Source organism: Neoarius graeffei, chromosome 5 (genome assembly GCF_027579695.1).
Source record: "Neoarius graeffei isolate fNeoGra1 chromosome 5, fNeoGra1.pri, whole genome shotgun sequence".
Taxonomy (NCBI): Eukaryota; Metazoa; Chordata; class Actinopteri; order Siluriformes; family Ariidae; genus Neoarius; species Neoarius graeffei.
Window position 1 is genome coordinate 54,441,250 of NC_083573.1, and position 21,041 is coordinate 54,462,290.

At 40.4% G+C, this 21,041-nt stretch overlaps 1 protein-coding gene across 1 annotated transcript; it reads left to right on the plus strand.

Annotated features, from left to right (window-relative positions):
- Positions 1-952: 952 nt before the first annotated feature.
- On the plus strand, positions 953-14,037 carry abhd5a (abhydrolase domain containing 5a). The gene is made up of 8 exons (XM_060922056.1): positions 953-1,013; positions 1,422-1,502; positions 2,282-2,367; positions 3,164-3,536; positions 7,284-7,438; positions 11,867-11,978; positions 12,224-12,410; positions 12,734-14,037. The coding sequence occupies exons 1-8, from the start codon at positions 979-981 to the stop codon at positions 12,821-12,823; spliced, it is 1,119 nt and encodes a 372-aa protein (XP_060778039.1). The 5' UTR covers positions 953-978; the 3' UTR covers positions 12,824-14,037.
- Positions 14,038-21,041: the final 7,004 nt, after the last annotated feature.

Here is a 21,041-nt window from a genome sequence, read left to right on the forward strand (position 1 = left end):
TATATATATATATGGGTCTGTCTCAGAAACCGGGTACTGTGGGGGTACCCCACTAAATATACTCAGTCAATAAACTATACGGTTTTGAATGGTGATGTTGGTTTTAATTTGAAATAAAATGATGAAAGAAATAATACAGAAAAAACTAAATCTTTGATGTGAATATTCAGAATTTGGCAAAAATTCTGCAAATTTGTGGAAAAATGGCGGTTTGATCTGGGACATGATAAATGGTTGACTACATTGCATTCCCTTAAAAAGGAGATGGTACGGGCACATCCTGAGAAGAGATGCAGAGCATGTTGGAAGGAGAATGTTGAGGATGGAGCTGCCAGGCACACGAAAACGAGGAAGGCCAAAGAGGAGATACATGGATGTGGTGAGCGAGGACATGAAAGTGGCAGGTGTGGTAGAGAAAAATGCGGAAGACAGGGAGCAATGGAGACGAAAGATCCGCTGTGACGACCCTTAATCGGGAGCAGCCAAAAGAAGAAGGAGAAGATATAATATAAGTGTATATATGTGGGTATGGGTACGTACGGATATATATATTTATATCATAATGAGTATTGTGTGTGTATATATATATATATATCTATATATCTATATATACCCAATGTGAGTATGTATGTATACATACATACTCACAGATAATGAGATGAGACTAAGGGAGTAAGCCACATCCAAGTGATCAAAGAGGTACTTATTAAGGTCAGTAAGAAAAAGTTCAGTCATTTGACACTGAAAGAACAGATGAGTCAAGGTTTCATCCACATTCCCACAAAAGGTACAAAAGCTCTGTATGTCTGCATACTTGGAGATAAACCCATTCACTGGATGTATTTTGTTTAGGATCTTAAAGTGGACCTCTTTTACTTTATTGGCGATGCAATAGTTATTTGGCAAAGCCAGTTCGAACACCGGTTGGTTGGAAACCAAAGTTCGCTATGACGTCAGAGGTCATGTGCTTCTCAAAATATGGCTGAAGGCACAGAGGTGTCGCTGAAGTTAGGGTAAGAGCGGTTTAGCTGCTTTATTTTACATTCTGTTAACCAACAAATGTATGGCGAATACTTTTTTTTTATCACATTGTGTGTTTCGTGCGGGATTTATAATCACTCTGCTCGGTTAAATAGTGTGTTATTTACATGGTCAGCGAGCAGGCTTCTTGTTGTCAGTGTTAAACTGTAGACACTTGTCTGATTCTCAATGGCCTGCTGCACCCTAGATTAGTGCACTTCATGTGGTCTGAAGTAACGGTGTCTGCGCACTATGTAGTGCTCTAAGTGGTAATTAGGAAGCGAGTTGGAACTTGGCATTATCTATTGAGCTAGTCGCAAAATGAATGCACTGCCTTGTATTGCACTTTGTTAAAAGGCATGTGTACATGTATGTTTACATTTAAAATGTATGCCTTTCAGATTGCTCCATCGTGCTGTGGTGTTTCTGCGTGTTCATACTCTCTTCTACAGTTTTGTCAAATTCCTGGACAGAACTTTGAGGTAAATATTAAGTCTAGTACCCTTCATAGGGATAGAAGAAGAAATCTTTGTGTCACATGCACACTTCAATTCATCCTCTGCATTTAACCCATCTGAAGCAGTGAACACACACCCAGAGCAGTGGGCGGCCATACTACAGCGCCCAGTGGTTACGTGTGTGTGTGTGTGTGTACCTTGCACTTCAGCCCAAAGCCGCCCCATGTTAACCTAACTGCATGTCTTTGAACTGTGGGGGAAACCCACAGGGAGAACATGCAAACTCCACACAGAAAGGCCCCTACCAGCGTCTGGGCTCGAACCCAGAACCTTCTTGCTCTGAGGCAACAGTGCTAACCACTACACCGCCATGCTGCCACTGCTGTCAAAGCTTGGTGGACTAGTGCATGTCCTGACTGTATAGTTTCATTATTACTCCACAGTGAGTCATTTTATCATTTCACACTAACACACGTCCACGTTGGCTCCTGTCTCACTGCCTGTCTTCCTGCACACAGTGGACTGTGATCCATAACCTCATTCTGATAAGAACTCATCACTCCTGTCTAAAGCTCAGTCTTCCCTCTCTTTGGCATTGTTCTGGTTCTGGTGTGTGTTGTTGGCCTCTTTGCCATCTTTGGCCTTTTTGTTAAGCCTAAACGTACGTGTCTGTGGTCCAAAACTGTAACCCATCAAACATATGAATGCTATTCTGTAAGCTAAGTGCTAAAGCAATATTTCTAAATATTGCTGCTCCAAAAAGTGACTGAGAAGCTAAAAGGTCATATTGAAAATATTGGTAGGTTATGGGGGATCACCAGCTGGTTGCCATCATGGTGCCCGACATCTCAGAGCAAACTGGAAGAGGCAGGGGAGAGGATGCTGCAGTGTGAGTACTGACCGTTCTCTCTCTCTCTCTCTCTCTCTCTCTCTCTCTCTCTCTCTCACACACATATCACACAAAGTACTAAATTACTAAAACATTAACTTGCCATGCTGCAGGCATATGCAGTTATATCCCTGATTCTACATTTTCAACATAGTCCCATGCCTACATGGTAGTTCAGAAGAGGAATCTGCCAAACATCCTTACCTTCACTGAGATCTTCTGTATCTTCCAGATATAGAGTTAAGAGCAATAACGAATATGAAATTATTTGTGAGTGCCGGATAGTAAGAAGTGCCGTGACTGATGTTTGAACCACTCAGGTGTTGGTGATGTAGAAATTTTGTTCGTGACAAAATATATCCTAGAAATGAGCTTATTACTTTAATAGATCCCCCTCCTTTTACTGCTGCTTGATTAAATCCAGGAAGAAACAGAAGTCTGCATTTAATCCCACTGATAATATGCATATTATATTTAATTGGCTAATGTTATTTTCTGTCATTACAGTGATTTTTATAATATAATTGTGCATTTATTTTTGACCAGCTTTCGTGTTTTAGATTTTTAAAAATAAATGCTCCCACTAAACCAAAAGGATTGAGTATTGCTTTAAAAAAAAAAAACATGCTGGTAAGAGATTTAGCTTGTACTACCCACAAATATTGGCTTTACCTCTAAAGATGTAATTTTCAATTATTTCTAATTACATGTACTGACTACATATCAATTAAGCAAGTCTGAACATAGACCATGTATCCTTTTTAATCTTTCAGTCTCTGACTTTTACATCTATTAGACATCCAGAGCAAGTTCTCCAAGCAGTTTGTCCACATCTCTGGTGACAACAAGCTGTGGACGCTGGTGTTCAGTGACGGTGTGGAGCGTAAGACTCCTCTGGTGCTAGTGCATGGTTTTGGTGGTGGAGTTGGTCTCTGGGCTATGAACCTGGATGCTCTGTCCCAGCAGAGGCCTGTGTATGCTCTTGACCTGCTCGGCTTTGGTCAGAGTAGCAGACCTCATTTCAGCACTGACGCCCAGGAGGCTGAAACACAGTTTGTGGAGTGCATCGAGGAGTGGAGGGAAAAACTAGGCCTGGAGAGTGTAATCCTGCTGGGCCACAACTTGGGAGGATACCTGGTATCAGCCTACTCAATTAAATACCCTTCCAGGTTCGCAGTTAAGTTTCATTACGTCACTTTGTGTTATCTTAACTCGAGCTGATAATTGGTCTCCTTTATCAATCCTTGGTTGTGAACTACACGCCTACTGTAAGTGTTCTTGTAACCTAAACCAAACTAAAGTTCCCGATAAATTTACAAAAGTTTCAGTAACACTGATTTCATGCTCATGTGCATATGTCGAAAAATGCCAATTACCCATAAATTACAAAGTGTGTTCACAGCAGAGCTGACATTTACAGACACCCACAAAACTCAGAGAGCTGAAAACAATGAAATAACGACTGAACTGTGAAAGAGAGCCTTGTAATTGTGGTGTGGGTTAAATCTTCCACTGACTTACCACATGGGCGCCACCTTTTTATAGAGTGCCATTTCTGTTGCCATAATTAAATGACTAGTCGTATTTGTTTTAATTTATGAATTTTCTTTGGTTTGATTGCTTTCACATCGTTACTATGAAATTACTGATTTTCACAGAATTTTCAGTAAATTTGTCCAAGTGTGAAATAAACTAGAGACCTGTGCAGGTCTGAGCTCAGCCTTTGTCTGATTGGGAGATAGAAGCTATGGTACATCAACAGGAAAAATAGCCTTTCAGAAATACGTCAACGCCAGGATTCAAACTGATGTTGCAAAGTCTGTTCCTTTCCTAGACAATGCTCTAGACCAGGGGTTCTCAACCTTTTACTTTAAGGCCCACCTATTTATACTTGTAACAAGTCGGGGCCCATTAAAAAAGATCCCCAATTATTTTGGCTTATCTATTCTATTAGAATCTAATAATCTCATGTATTAACGGAATGTAACATCACTCCCTGTTACAGATGGGAGCTCAGGAATTAAATAAATGCAATAAAAACAAACACTTTTTAAGTGTAGGTATTGTATTTAAAACTGTATGGATGTGCCAGAAGCCAACATAAAAACCCTGCATGCAGGGCATTCTCACTCAAAAGGAATTAATGATCCAAAAGTGGAGTCTGGTCCATTAACACAAGAACTTATTGCCATGTTTGTGTTCAGCAAACAAGCAAGTTATTAAAACCAAATAGTACACTCAAAAGAAGTGGATACAGAAACCACTCAGTGGGATAGATCCTTACATGCTAACGAAGGATTTTTCCTATGAGTTGGAAAATTATCCATCCGTTGAGTTCCCCGACACCTCAAACTATCTGGTGCCACAGACATCATTCTATACGGACAAACAGATGAAAACCTGGAAGAGCATGGAGGCGTACAACTTTTATATGTGGCTGGGTTAAAGATCTGGTGCTTGGGACACTACAAGATAGACGGCAGTAGACGAATCTAAGTGTAGGAAGAGTGTTTATTAGCAGGCGTGATATTCAAGTCAAGTTTATTTGAATCACGCTTTTAACAAGAGACATTGTCGCAAAGCAGGTTTACGGAAAATTAAAGACTTTAAACATGAGCTAATTTTATCCCTAATTAATCCCCAATGAGGAAGCCTGTGGTGATGGTGGCAAGGAAAAACTCCCTCAGACGACATGAAGAAATCTCAAGAGGAACCAGACTCAAAAGGGAACCCATCCTCATTTGGGTGACTATAGAAAATGTGATTATGAGTAACTCGCTTCTATAACAGCGCCTTATAGAGTCACAAAGTATAACTGTGTAACCAGGAAATTCATAATAGTTTTAACATGAAGTCCGTTTTGTTGAAGTTATAAACTGTTCATTGATGGAAACTTGAGTGCAAAACTGTTCATGACAACTGCAGTCCTAAAGTTAGCAAGTCAGCTGTAGTCCTCAGATATAAATACGTTACTGTAAGTGTCCAGAGCATCTTCCAAGGGTTTTTTTTTGTTTGTTTTTTTTGTTTGCAATCTGTTTTGCTTTTGTAGAGTATTTAAAGAGCATTATAAACCTGGCTAGAAACAAACATGATAATACTTCGCAAAGTCTCTGTGAAAACAGCTTCCGTATCTGTGCGTGCTGATTGCTCTCAAATCAGTATCAGGTGTTTCCCATAATGACTGGGTCCCAAGCGCGCGCACAGTGCACTCAGTGAGCGCACGTGGCTGCTCGAGCTATGCCAGACTCAAGCACGCAAAGGTGCGACAGTCAAGTGTTCACTGACTGTATGACCACAACTTTTAGTTCATGTGTATATCACCATCAAAATGGCTCATTTTCATCGATAACTCCTCGCAAAGCATCACGAGCTGTAGTGTGAACGTAGCTTAATGAGGCGGGATGTCGGATGCAACCCAGCAACTGGTTACGTGTAAAAATTAGCTTTGACTTGGGGGGGGGGGACGCAGCCCACTAGGCTGCGGCCCAGTGGTCGAGAAACACTGCTCTAGACCAGCCTTTCTCAACCGGGGTGCCGTCTGGCTTCGTTAGGGGTGCCGTCAAAAAATTATATATTCTAACATTGAAATAAATAAAATGATTTAAAATTCCAAAAAACGAGTTATACTAATGTAGATCATCTTCGCCTCACGCATCATCAAAATTTGTCTCACAGCCCCCTTTCCCATGTCACAACGTCACTGCCGGGGTCAGCGTATGGTCAGCGTGACTGCGTATGTTTTATATGGGGGTGCCTTGAGAATTTGCATACTTCTGAAGGGTGCTGTGACTGAAAAAAGGTTGAGAAACGCTGCTCTAGACCACTTGGCCACAGAGGACTACATCGCAAACTGAGGTTATGTAACGTGGCACTTATATAGTCAGTGCGCAGTGGTGCCACACCGTGACTGTGGAATCGCTACCTGAGGCTGGCACGCCAATTACATTCTTAAACACGCTCGAACTCTATTAAACATACAGACAGGTGCCTCTGTAGGCTTCAGCCAAAGGCTGAGCCAATAAACTGTTTAAACCAGACAGTAGTCCATATAGGAAATTGAAATAACTCCTCCCATTTAAGTTTGTCAATCAAGGTAGATATTAGTAGTCTTCTACGTAAATTTACACACACTCAGAAGCTCCCATAAGATATAAAGTATTTTTTCCAAAGCAACTGGATTTTTATGGATACCACATGTCTTTTGTAACTGCTGCTCTGAATGATTTATGAAGGCATTCATTCTTATCCAGCCTGATAAATGAGGCCTAATGTGCAATATCTTGCAATGAACATCATCATATGGTGTTAACTCGTAAAATAGAGCCTGCTTTTATAAAAACTTGAGTTCTAAACAATAAATGTCATTGTGAGATGTAATGTAACTCTGTCTTAAAGCAACACTGCTGTTTTACTGGTTAAACTAACTTTCTTGCTGTGGTGCTGTAGGTGTCATTTAAGGGATTGAATTTATCATCTCAAAGCAAGGTTGTTTTTCACCTTCAATTCTTCCTTGCACTTGCATTCTTTCTTGTTTTTCCCCTTTTGAAGATATTGAACAGCAACCTCAGTGTTTAATAATGTGTAATTGTGGTTTTGACACGACTCCATTTGGCCTGGCCTGTTTTTACGTCCATGGGTTGTGGGGTTTTGTTTTTTTTTGGGTAATACTTTACGTATCCTGATAATATCAGAAGTATGAAAATACATGAAATCATTTTAAACAATTTAAGACAAATTAATGGATTGCACAGAATTTAAGTGACCATTTTGGCCGTGAGTTTAATACAGTATTCACTCTGATTTTCTGATGATCATTGCGCTACATAGCTCCCCATATAAATTCAGATTATTCTATGATTGTTGAATTTCTTCAGTGACATGATGAAGTCCTGCCATGTTTATTTTACATTATTCAGAGTAAAACATCTGATCTTGGTTGAGCCATGGGGTTTTCCGGAGTGTCCAGAGGCTGGTGAACAGGACAGACCTGTTCCTGTATGGATTAAAGCCCTCGGGGCCATCCTCAGCCCCTTCAACCCACTGACTGGCCTTCGCCTTGCAGGACCACTTGGTAGGATAAGAAAAACCAAGTAGTCTGACTCATAATTCTTGCACCTTAAACAATTGGTCAAATGTGCATTGGGTTTGCTTCCAGGCCAGCCAACGTTTACATGTTTTGCGAAGGCTTTTAGACGTCTGCTGCACTGAGCACACTGCTGCAAGTGATCATTCAAAAATATGCCAAAAGAGTGGTCTTCTTTTATTCCTCCCAATAAAAATGGCAAATTAGCCAATCAACATATGAATCTGTAACGATAGACAGTTTTTTGAAATCTTCAGTATTAACTGACACCCTCTGGAAGCTCCATTATTTCCCCCATCTCGTATTAGTGATGTTTTGGCCATTGCTCACATCTCCCTTGCTTTCTGTTTAGATAAATAGAGAAAGTTTTGAAGGCATTAATGCAAAATAAAATCTATCATTTAAATAAGTGTATCGGTAAAGGGACCAGATCATCCTTCCCAGAAGCCTCTGCGCCAAGTAGCAAATCGCCATTTTCTGTGCCATCGATATTCCACAACAATGTGGCAACATTCTAGGCCATCAATCATAAAACGTAACGTGAAATTGAAGATATATTGCCAGGGTAGTTATACTTTAAATTCTTTTGACAGATCCGTTTCCTTTTTGTATGGTTATTGCATTATAACAAACCAGATCTGGCCTCAGCCATGTCGTATACGGCCACAAAGGAAAGCAAATATCAGACATATTGTGTCCAAAACGTCAATGTATGACACACGGTTGAGGGGGGAAAAAATATTAGCTGGGTTTCGAAGAACAGTGAATTTACAGAGATTTTACTGCAGTGGTCCATATGTAAACAAAAACAATGCAATAGATTGTGGGAAGAGTGAGCTGGCTCTTTTAACATCAATCAACTATATAGATTTAGCCTGCAAGCCCCCCCAAAAAAAGAACTAGGCATATAATAAAATGTCATATCAAACATTTTACAAATAATTTTAATGATAATTATCAAGTGATTCAAAACACTTTCTCTTTCACTGGTCAGTGAAGATGTGCTCAAACAGTGCAGTGGAAGCCAGACGCAGTAAACCGGTAGAATAGTCTAGTGTTCATGTATACTAGTTTTTACTGTAATCGTCTGGTGCTTGGGGAAAATAGTTGCTACTTGTCTTTTTTAGTTAAAGCTACAGTCACACTACAGCTTGCAATGCTTTGCGATGGGTTATCGATGAAAATGAGGCGTTTTGGCGATGTACAGGTGAGCTAAATGTTGTGGTCACACAGCAGGTGAACACTTGAATGTCACACTTTTGCGCACTGGTCTGGTGCAGTTCGAGTGGCTACGCTCGCTCACGGAATGCAATTTGAGTGCAGTCAGCGCACACAGTGGTGCTTGAAAGTTTGTGAGCCCTTAAGAATTTTCTATATTTCTGCATAAATATGACCTAAAACATCATCAGGTTTTCACACAAGTCCTAAAAGTAGATAAAGAGAACCCAGTTAAACAAATGAGACAAAAAATTATACTTGGTCATTTATTTATTGAGGAGGGCGGCACGGTGGTGTAGTAGTTAGCACTGTCGCCTCACAGCAAGAAGGTCCTGGGTTCAAGCCCAGCGGCCGGCAAGGGCCTTTCTGTGCGGAATTTGCATGTTCTCCCCATGTCCGCGTGGGTTTCCTCCGGGTGCTCCGGTTTCCCCCACAGTCCAAAGACGTGCAGGTTAGGTTAACTGGTGACTCTAAATTGACCATAGGTGTGAATGTGAGTGTGAATGGTTGTCTGTGTGTCAGCCCTGCGATGATCTGGCGACTTGTCCAGGGTGTACCCTGCCTTTCGCCCGTAGTCAGCTGGGATAGGCTCCAGCTTGCCTGCAACCCTGTAGAACAGGATAAAGTGGCTAGAGAAAATGAGATGAGATTTATTTATTGAGGAAAATGATCCAATATTACATATCTGTGAGTAGCAAAAGTATGTGAACCTTTGCTTTCAGTATCTGGTGTGACCCCCTTGTGCAGCAATAACTGCAACTAAACGTTTCCGGTAACTGTTGATCAGTCCTGCACACCGGCTTGGAGGAATCTGAGCCCATTCCTCCGTACAGAACAGCTTCAACTCTGGGATGTTGGTGGGTTTCTTCACATGAACTGCTTGCTTCAGGTCCTTCCACAACATTTCGATTGGATTAAGGTCAGGACTTTGACTTGGCCATTCCAAAACATTAACTTTATTCTTCTTTAACCATTCTTTGGTAGAACGACGTGTGTGCTTAGGGTCATTGTCTTGCTGCATGACCCACCTTCTCTTGAGATTCAGTTCATGGACAGATGTCCTGACATTTTCCTTTAGAATTCACTGGTATAATTCAGAATTCATTGTTCCATCAATGATGGCAAGCCGTCCTGGCCCAGATGCAGCAAAACAGGCCCAAACCATGATACTACCACCACCATGTTTCACGGATGGGATAAGGTTCTTATGCTGGAATGCAGTGTTTCCCTTTCTCCAAACATAATGCTTCTCATTTAAACCAAAAAGTTCTATTTTGGTCTCATCCATCCACAAAACATTTTCCAATAGCCTTCTGGCTTGTCCACGTGATCTTTAGCAAACTGCAGATGAGTAGCAATGTTCTTTTTGGAGAGCAGTGGCTTTCTCCTTGCAACCCTGCCATGCACACCATTTGTTGTTCAGTGTTCTCCTGATGTGGTGGACTTATGAACAGTAACATTAGCCAATGTGAGAGAGGCCTTCAGTTGCTTAGAAGTTACCTTGGGGTCCTTTGTGACCTCGCCGACTGTTACACGCCTTTCTCTTGGAGTGATGTTTGTTGGTCGACCACTCCTGGGGAGGATAACAATGGTCTTGAATTCCCTCCGTTTGTACACAATCTGTCTGACTGTGGATTGGTAGTCCAAACTCTTTAGAGATGGTTTTGTAACCTTTTCCAGCCTGATGAGCATCAACAACGCTTTTTCTGAGGTCCTCAGAAATCTCCTTTGTTCATGCCATGATACACTTCCACAAACATGTGTTGTGGAGATCAGACTTTTGATAGATCCCTGTTCTTTAAATAAAACAGGGTGCCCACTCACACCTGATTGTCATCCCATTGATTGAAAACACCTGACTCTAATTTCCCCTTCAAATTAACTGCTAATCCTAGAGGTTCACATACTTTTGCCACTCACAGATATGTAATATTGGATCATTTTCCTCAATAAATAAATGACCAAGTATAATATTTTTGTCTCGTTCGTTTAACTGGGTTCTCTTTATCTACTTTTAGGACTTGTGTGAAAATCTGATGTTGTTTTAGGTCATATTTATGCAGAAATATAGAAAATTCTAAAGGGTTCACAAACTTTCAAGCACCACTGTATAAGGATGCTGTTTTCAGAGACTTTGTGAAGTATTGTCATTATCACTGTCTTGTTTGTTTCTAGCCATGTTTATGACTCTCTGGTTAAAGAGTCTGCTTTCTGTTTTTGCTTTTGGTTTCGTTTGTGTTTCGTTACTCTGATCTTGCCTCACGTTTTGTTTTTGTAAATATCATACCTGCTAATAAACAGTCTTCCTACACTTGCATCCGTCAATTGCTGCATACCTGACAGAATACCTTGCAAAGTCTCTGCGAAAACAGCACGTGCTGATTGTGCTTAAATCAGCATCAGGTGTTTCCCATAATGACTGGGTCCTAAGCGCGAGCACAGCGTGCTCCAAAGGATCCCCAAATGTAAATGCACTTTTTAAGTCTCAGTGAAGGTTAGGCTGTGCCGTGCCACTGTGTTGACGAGGCTCCGCGAGCATCAGGGACTTGGATTCGAGGCTCGAAGTAGGTTCCCCGAGCTTTGGGAAATATTCCCAAACCCATTTTTCATGATGTTTTTCGCCACTCATGAGGTGGAGATGCACCAAAAAACAACTTCTGAAGCTCGGAGAACATTCGCCGTGCATCACATGATTGGTGGCAATGCTACTAATTTTTCATCATCAAGTATACGCAAACCCATCGCAAGCTGTAGTGTGACCAGGGCCTAAGATGTAGACACTAGAAAAGTTTACATGTACACATTTTTATTAACTGCTGTATGTAATATTTGTATGTAATCAACATTTTGTATTTAATCAGGCTGCTGTTTGTCTCATTTTCATAGAATAGGAAAAAATGTGCATCTAAACTTCTCTAGCGTCTACAGCTAAAACAGACGGATGGAAGCTTTTTCGCTTCCAAGTTTTTGATATGTAGACCCACTTCAGTTCTGTACCATAGTGATATGTGAAAGGACTATTAAAACTGTACTGTTCTGTTTTTTTTTTTCCCCCACTCCCTCCTGAGCAGGATCACACATTATTCCTCTTTATCAGTAGCAACTCTGATGATTATGTATGCTGTTATGTGTCTTTAAATTTGTGTTGCACATTAGTTGAAATGTTGTTTTATAGTATGCTGTTTTCTCACCATTTAGGTCCAGGTTTAGTGCAAATTGTGCGACCCGACTTTAAAAAGAAATATTCTGCCATGTTTAATGACAACACAGTCACCGAGTACATCTACCACCTTAATGTCCAAAACCCAAGGTGCATTCGTTTATTTAATTATTTATTTAAGTCCGTGTTTAACCTGTTTCTCTTTCTTGCTCTCAGGTACACAAAATACGACTGATGTTTGTCATTAGTTTCAGTTCAGATCTGGTTAAATCTGTTGCTTTGTGGGATTATTTTTCTAAATAATGAATAATAATATTTATAATGGTGCAAGGTATGATATGGCTGTACTAATAAACTCCTAATAACATAACTTTTTATTTATTTATTTTTAATAGTGGTGAGACAGCTTTCAAAAACATGACCATTTCATACGGCTGGGCCAAGCAACCCATGCTGCGGCGCGTTGGCCTGATTCACAGTGACATTCCCATTACCGTGATCTATGGGTCACGCTCCAGCATAGATGGCCACTCCGGCAATTCAATCAAAGAAATGAGGCCAAATTCCCACGTGGAGCTAATTGTGAGTTCTACATTCAGCATTCACTTTACACTAGGATTTATCGGGATTGTTTAAGAGTTGAGCTGAAACTAGGATTTCTGTGGTTTTTCTGTTCGATTTGTGTATGACACATTTTTGCAAAAGGCAAAGATGGTAAATTACTAACAAAGGCGTTATAGTTAACGTGGCAGTATTTATATCAGGGCAGTGTTTAGTCACTTGTTGAAGCTTGAATGTCTTTCTCGGAATATTTCTTGTGATCGCTGAATTAATAAACATTGTGGTTAGATGTCATTATTATGAAAAAGTCAGTCATTCTCCTCTCTTTTCTGTCTGGTCTCTAGGCCATACGAGGAGCAGGACACTATGTATTTGCGGACCAACCAGAAGATTTCAACCATAGGGTGCTCCATGTGTGTGACACAGTGAGCTGAAGGGCGATGAGGAATGACTGTGGTTTTATTATTATTATTATTATTATTATTATTATTATCATGATATTCCCTTTTAATACAGGCTTAAAGAGCTGGCCAGAGCGCCTCTGTAAATCTGTATGTATTTGCATGCCGCAGTGCAGCACTTATCACCACGGTGTGTCCTTCAGCAGACCCACATTTTGCTGATAACTGGAATTTTTTTTTTTTTTTTACAACGAACAACTGTGCTCATTAAGAGATTAGTGTTTGATTGATGCTGACTGTGTGTTAATGAGTTAGTTAATAATAATATGAGCATATCTACTAACCTATATAGTCACTGATAAATAGGTTTAACTGTGTGCGCGCGTGTGTATATTTAAAGGGACAACAATAAGCACAATAATGATGATTCTTCGGGTTGTGTACTGTAGCATGCAGTAAATCTAGAGTTTTGGTATTATGTGGCAATATCAAGGGTATAAATAGCATCTGAAATCACGCTATTAATTCCCAATAATGCAGACTGTAGGGACAGTTGAATGTAATCGAAATCATTTCATTGATACTTGAACCGATAAAAAGTGCAAACATATATATTTCAAGGACAACCACTAAGTATCCGGCCCTGTCCCAATTCAGCAACTATTAGATGTTCTAATATTTAGGACGTGTCCCTTTCTACCTCACGAGTAACATAACTTCTGTGCCTAGGAAACAGGAGCAGTGTTCACTTTACATTTGAATGTTTGTTTTGTCCAATTTGTGAGCTGTGCTTTTATTTTACTTTTGGTACACAACTGAGGTAGAAAGATTTTGCAATACAGTAGGAAGGGAATGATTATGTAACTTAGTGTGTGTGTGTGTGTGTGGCTTTTTAAAAAAAATATATTTACTGGTTAATTTTAACATAACTGTTCAAATTCATTGCAAATGCCAATAAGGGAGCAATCATACAGTAATTACTGTACTCCGTTCCCAGTAAATTAAGTCTTTTGAAGATGCTCTGTGTGTGCATGAGTGAAATTAATTTCGTGGAGGATGGTGTGTGTAGATTTGTTTATTGTTTGTGTAATAACTAGTAGAATTATTTTCTACTTGTCCATATAGCTCTGAGGAGTGCATGGTTTGTGTTCTAGACTGATCTGGATTATTCATTTCTGTGAAGGAAAATAGGAGCTACTGTGTTTTTACAAAAAGGGTTGCTTGCACCTAATAAATTTCTCCAATAAGTTCAGTGAGTTGGTTGTTGTGGACAGTAGTAAGGTTATAATCAAGCAGTAAGGCAAAAGTAAGTCTATGATCATTTTGAGTACTGCACTGGATGGTAGCTTTTCAGAGTTGAAATCTCGGTCAATATTCATCTAAAGAACTTATTGCTTAAGTATTGATCTTGGTGTCCTGAAATGTCTCTTTGCCTCAGCCTTTTTAGTTTAACAGCTGGAATCTGAGCTTATTAAATATAACAAATGTATTTCAGCCTTTCTATAAATATCACCCATTTTAGACAGAGGTATACATTTCCTGCCTGTAACCACAAGAGGGCGCAATTACACACTGCATGTGGATCCTTGCACCTGCAGCATGCAGTTAAGCCATGGGAATTGTGTGTTACTTGAGTTCTATGGCTCTTGGCTTCACACACTTGATAGAGCTTTGTTGTTTTAAAAAAAATCACAACCAGTCTATACACTTTATTTTTAAAAACCTGTTTGAATAGTTAAGCCAGTTTTGGTTAGGAGATTACAGAAATGTAATCGAAGTACAATGATGACGTTCCATCACGGATTTTGCTGCAGTTCTTTTGATTTGATGCATATGGTCTTTTGTTATACCGCTGTATATAACTACATAAGTATGTGACATGAAATGTCTGCGCATACAGACAGCAGCAGGTTTCCTTACCCAATGGGAGTCGCCAGAAATGAGACAGTCACGACAACGATGTCTGATGCTCAAATCCTTTTTCTATTGCAGTGCAGCAGTCTTTCTGAGGAGATATGACTCTCTCTTCTCTTTTTTTTTTCCTCTCTCTCTCTCATACTTGCGTGTGCGCGCACACACACACGACCTGAGCAGGCTATAGTCCAAGAGTTCTGTATGCTAGTAAATGATGGGAATGAAGACTTTTGGATTTGTACTGCTGAACAGGTTCATGTTAGAAGGCGGTCACACACACTGTCTCACGTTATTATTTGTAATATTTAAAACAATCCAGGTCCAAAGCATTGACAACTGGTGACTCCATCCATAATTGTTAAATGTGCTCCTATTTCAGAAGCTGCAGAATGAGAGCTGTTTTATTCCGAGCGTCTGAGAGTCCTCTCCACCATTGTGCACACTGCCACCTATCTATGACATGAGACAGTGTGAGTGGGTGTGTGTAGAACCGCAAACTGTGTGAGTGTTGTATGTATATATGCCTTGAATGTTTAGGATCCGTCATGTCTTTTAATGTTTCTTTGTTGATGCATCCTCCTGATTTTTCTCACAAATCACCTTTACACAGATGTATAGTCGAATGTTGTCGGTGTTTTAGCTGGCTGGTGTAGATTGCAGTGTGTTACAGTTTGGGTATGGAATGAGGAGGCGACAGGGTCGATGACTGAGGACGAGAGCCCTATGGGCCGTCTTGACATCAGGCCAGAGGAGGTCTCCACACAGCCTTCAGCCGACTGAGCTCTTTCACGTTGCTAGGAGACCAGCCCAGCGCCTATATTAGATTTAATTTATTAAATTCCCCCTCACTCTGGTCCTGTTTCACAATCTCTCTCTCTCGCTCTCTGTGTGTCCCTGTCTGCTCCTATATAGAGATAAGAGAAGCAGGCATGCACTGGAATTGCAGCACGACTTAACTGTTAGTGTACATATGTGCAGTTTTTCAGCCAGTTATGAAGTGTGACAGGCAGTTAAGCATTATACAGTAGTGACAGCACTGCACATACAGCATGTGTCATAAGGACATCATGTGTGCAGTGCATTGTCATTGACCAGGCTGTAGTGTGTGGTGTTTTTTTTTTTTTTCTTTTTTTAATTAATTAATTTTGCAGCCCTGCGATGACCTGGCAACTTGTCCAGGGTGTACCCCGCCTTTCGCCCGTAGTCAGCTGGGATAGGCTCCAGCTTGCCTGCGACCCTGTAGAAGGATAATGAGATGAGATGAGATTAATTAATTTATTTTTTTAAAATAAATGTGAGGGTCAGTGGCTTCCACTTGCTGGACTTTTGCTTCACTAAACTTGTGTAAATACCTAGCCGAGCACTAATTCACACAAGTTCGCAATAGTGAATTAGTATTGGAGCAGGAAAACCATTAACCAGTAGGAAACTAATCCTGTTTTGGCATTATTAATAGCATGACTTCAGGCATTATGGGACAGTGGTGTTTTTTTGCCTTTGGTGAACCATCTGTTGGAAATTACCCATCAGTATTCTAGGACATTGTATATTTTTGAAATCCTTTGTAATATTCTACCAATTATAGCAGTAGAAATTCATACATACAGAAGTAAACAAACTGTCTTAATTTGTCCCTTGTTAGTTGAATTTACCCTAATTAGATACTGTACAGTTGTGGTCAGGAGTTTATACACATGGACATGAATGTCATGGCAATACTGGGCTTTTTTGTTTTTCTGTGGCTGAATGATAGTACAACATGCATCATTTTAATTTATTTTCAGTTTTCTGAAATCAACACGGTCAAAAACATACGCACAGCACACCTAATATTTGGTTTAAAATGTCCCTTAGCAAGTTTCACCTCAACCAGATGTTTTTGGCAGCCATTAACAAGCTTCTGGCAGAATTGGTGGTGTTCAATTAAATTTGTGCTTTATGGCACAGACCTGACTTTTAAACACAGTCATATGGTTGAGGTCAGGACTTGTTTTAAGCTTTAATGTTAGCCTACTTTATCCATTCCACAACCAGCTGTGATGTGTATTTAGGGTCATTATCTGTTGGAACACCCAATTGTGTCTAAGTTTCTGATGTTTTGTGGTTATGTTGAGGAATTCTGAGATGGTAGTCCTCTTCCCTCATTATTCCATCCACTTTGTGCAATGCACAAGTTCTGCAAATTGGCCTAGTATTTAGCGTGTCCACCTCTCGACTGGGAGATCGTGAGTTCTACTCACAGTCGGGTCATACAAAAAGCCATCATAAAAATGGTACCTACTGCCATCTTGCGAGGCACGCCGCAATCCAGATGTGAATAAGGAGTCAAACTCTCGCAGTTACCAAAGGACTGGCCCCCTACTGTAACCCTAGCTATGTGAGAGGCCGAGGGTGACTGAAACGGAGATCGGCACTGCCTAGTGGCATGGGAAGGACTTTAATTGACCAGTTCTACTGGCAGCAAAACAGCCCCAGAGCATGATGTTACCACCACCATGCTTAACAGTTGGTACATTGTACTTCTGGTCAATGTGGCCAAATACCTCAAACTTTGCCTGTGCCTTGGTGGTTCCTGACTATCTGAACCAGTTTTCTCTCAGCTGAGAGTAACAGTTTGGGTCTTCTTCCAGCAAAGTGGCTACATCTCCCAAAAACTTGTACAAGTTACTAAGTACAGTTGTTTGAATTGATGGTCTTGGAGTTGTTTAGAAATGGCTCCAAGAGACACGCCTGAGATGTGTAAATCTACAGTCCTCTTTCTCACACCTGCACTGAGCTCCTTGGACTTAGCCATTGTACTGTGTTAGTCATTCCAATGACTGTTGTCAAACAAACACTTTTTGTGTTGGCACAGAGAAGCTACCAGCTGTAGTCAATCATGATCACTACCAGGATGTTAAAAGGCCTTAGCCTCGGCAAGTTAAGAGACATTTTGGAACTTTCAGCACCACTGACCTTAATTATCTGTGTGTGTGTGTGTGTGTGTGTGTGTGTGTGTGTGTGTAATTTTAACCCTGTGTTAATTTCAGAAAACCCAAAAGAAATTAAAGCTCGTGCACCACGTTCGTGAGGTCTCCCCCCCCCCCCCCCCCCCCCCATTAAAGATGTATGTTGTACAGTCATTCTGCCACAGGAAAAGAACAGTTCAAAGAAATCACTGAAAGCCCAATATTGCCATGACCTTCCTGTCTATGATTGATCTTCTTGTCTGTGTATGTAAACTTTTGACTGCATCTGTCTATCTAACTTAACTTAATTACCATTTTGTGGCATGTTTAAAAGAGAAGTGACCATCAAACCAAGGTAGCTCTGTTCTGCCAGTTTTAATGTGTGCAATCTGTAAGGTATTAAATTTATCTTCTCCAGTCATGGAATCAGAAAGAGCTGCAAGTCTGAGTAATGCATTAGCAAGCAAGTAAGAGTCTATGATCTCAACTCTCTCCAAGACCTCGCTCACCTCTGCGTCATGTTCAAAAAGATGATGTCAGTTTAAAACAAGGTAGGAAGTTTATAATGAATGATAACACTGTGTGCGGAATTTAATCATGTTGGTGGAGAAAGTTATCAGCGTAGAACCTAGACGTTAATAACTTCACTAAAAGGCAAAAGGTCCTGTATATTGATTTTGTCTTTGCTATTCATAAAAAAGAGGTGTGTGTTTAATGAAGACATCAATACTTATGAAATAACACATATGGAACATATCTGGAATTATGTCATAAACAAAAAAGTGTTGTTTTTTTTTAAATGTTTCATAATTTAGATTCTTTAAAGTAGCCAGCGTTTACCTTGATGACGCTTTTTACACTATTGACATTATTTTAACCAGCTTTATGAGGTAGTCACCTGGAATGCTTTTCAATTAACAACTGTGCCTCGTCAAAAGTTAATTAGTGCAATTTCTTGCCTTCTTAATGTATTTGAGATCAAATAGTAAATAATAAAAATGTAGTAAATAGCCCTATTCCACAACTGTAGTAATCCATATTATGTCAAGAATTGTTTCTCCATCATTACTTTAAGACATGAAGTATCCTTTTTTTTTTAATTGATAAAATAAAGGGGGGGGGGGAGCATTTGAATTTAAAAAAAAAAAAGTGTCCCAACGTGTGTGTGTGTGTGTGTGTGTGTGAGAGAGAGAGAGAGTCAGAGAGTCTCTCTCTCTCTCGCTCTCTCACACACACACACACACACACTATAAGCCATTTAGGAGTTGAGCCTGGTGTAATCAACACCACATTATCAGTCTCAGGTTGCATTAGTCTTAAAGTTCTTCTGTCAGAATAGATAATGGGGAAAGTGTGTGCGCATGAGTAATCAAGGGAGTAAAATAAATAAAATGAAACAGATTTCCCACTCATCATGTCTCCTGCCACTTCTCCACACCTGTTTTACACAGTAACTGTCACGATCGATGCGTCAAAAATATACAAGTGTTTTAAAGCTAGTGTATGTGCACCAATTCTCATGCATTCAGGTCTGCTCTGAAACTGCTGACTGCTCAGGTGGGCCAGTACAACAGTCGCCATGGTGACCAGAACCTGACGATTCCAGATGGTCCAACACTCAGCCGAGCTAAACCACAGTGCAGGGGAGTTAAGAGGGTTCAGATTTGTTTTAAAGCTTAGACATACTGTACAGACCAGACCAAATACTCACTTCATATAGTGCAATGGATGAACGGTAGCCTGCCTGCTTTTGTGATAAGCCCAACTTTATCCATGCTAGAAATGCACAAAGCTCGAAAATTGCATATTAGGAGTAGCAGCACTGTCGTATATGATTAATATGTAAATGGGAAGCACTGAGGCAGATTTGTGCCTCGTCTATTTTAAAGTAGCCTTCTCAGCAGGTTCTCATCTCTCCGCTTTTTTTTTTATTTAAAGTAGAGGTTCTGGGCCATACCGCTGCCGTTTAAACGGACAGCTTTGGCAACCATTTCTGAATCTGAAGGAGAGTGAGTTTGTGAGAGATATGTACTGTATGTGTGTCTCTTCACCCTGCTGGCTTTGCTGACCCACACAGTATGAGGCGGATGCTGATGTTTAGAGGTCCATCTCCCGTTGAATACCCCCACTGACTGACATGACCTTAGATCTACGTGTCTACACTTGCCACCTAAATATTTCTTCTGATGTCTGAGAGAGAGAGAGAGAGTGTGTGTGTGTGAGAGTGAGTGCGTGGGCAAGAAACAAGTATGTTCCTGCCAAGCCAGCACTAATAGTCCTAATGCTTCCTGAGGAGTTGCCCAGTGCTGCATTAGGCCTGGATGGGCTCATTGATTTAGAGCTAAGAGCTTCAGCCTGGCCCAGCCTCCGCCCTCCTAAACCCACCCAGCTTCCTGTCCCAGACCTCGCCTCTTATCTCCCCAATGCAATTATAGCACAGTCAAGTGCACTTTCAGGAAGGGGGCACAGCAATAAGGGCTAAACTCGCCCCTCGTTCCTGCTGGAGCCATAGATAGCCACAGCGGGCAGAGGAAATGGATGCACTGCTGCCTTACTGTGGCCGGAAAAATGCATTGGTGAGAAAGCATGGATCAGCAGGAGGTGCTGCATAAAAAAGGGAAGAGCAAGAGGGAGAGAAAGAGTCAGACAATTTGGAGGAAGAGACTACAATATGCACAAAAGCTGTAGCTCAGAAATCGGGACTAAGATGATGAAGGAAGGATGACGAGCAGAAATAAAGATGGACAAGCTTAATTCATATGATTTACACTCCACTCTTAATGACTGCATTAGTTTGCGTGATTTTTTTTTTTCTTTCTTGCATTGTCTCCCATTAAACAATAACGTATGACTGCTGACAGTTGTATTGTGGGCTTTTTCTCTGAGCTCTTATGCAACTCTAATGTGTATTAGGGTGACTCAAATGTGACTATTTTACTTTAAGTCACATATGGATATAAAACTAGGTACTGATGAAAACAAACAAAAAACATCCAATTATACAGATTTCAGTAAGAGCAAAGAGTACGATATTTAATGCATGTAAGACAATTAAAATGATTGTGGCAGAATGTACTTTACATGCTTCCAGATGACCAGGCTTGCATAAGTATTCATGTCCCTTGAACTGTTCCACGTGTTATAGTGTTACATCCTGAAACTGAAATGGACTTATTTGGAATTATATGCAGCGTGTCTACACAAAATAGACTGTGGAGGGAAATCAATATAATTTGTGAAATTATTTACAAGTAAAAACTGTTAAAGTTCTGATTGAATAAATATCCCCTCCCACACCCATCCATTAGTTCTGGTGGGTCCAGCTGCTATCAGAAGTCACATAATTAGCTGAATTGATTTACCTGTGTGCAATTAAAATGTCTCATGAC

Bases quoted from the DNA above. Each gene is read 5' to 3' on its own strand.
- abhd5a (XM_060922056.1), top strand. From the start codon at position 979: ATGGCTGAAGGCACAGAGGTGTCGCTGAAGTTAGG. The intron at 1,503-2,281 runs GTAAATATTAAG...AAATATTGGTAG, and splicing joins TTCCTGGACAGAACTTTGAG to GTTATGGGGGATCACCAGCT. The intron at 7,439-11,866 runs GTAGGATAAGAA...CTCACCATTTAG, and splicing joins TCGCCTTGCAGGACCACTTG to GTCCAGGTTTAGTGCAAATT.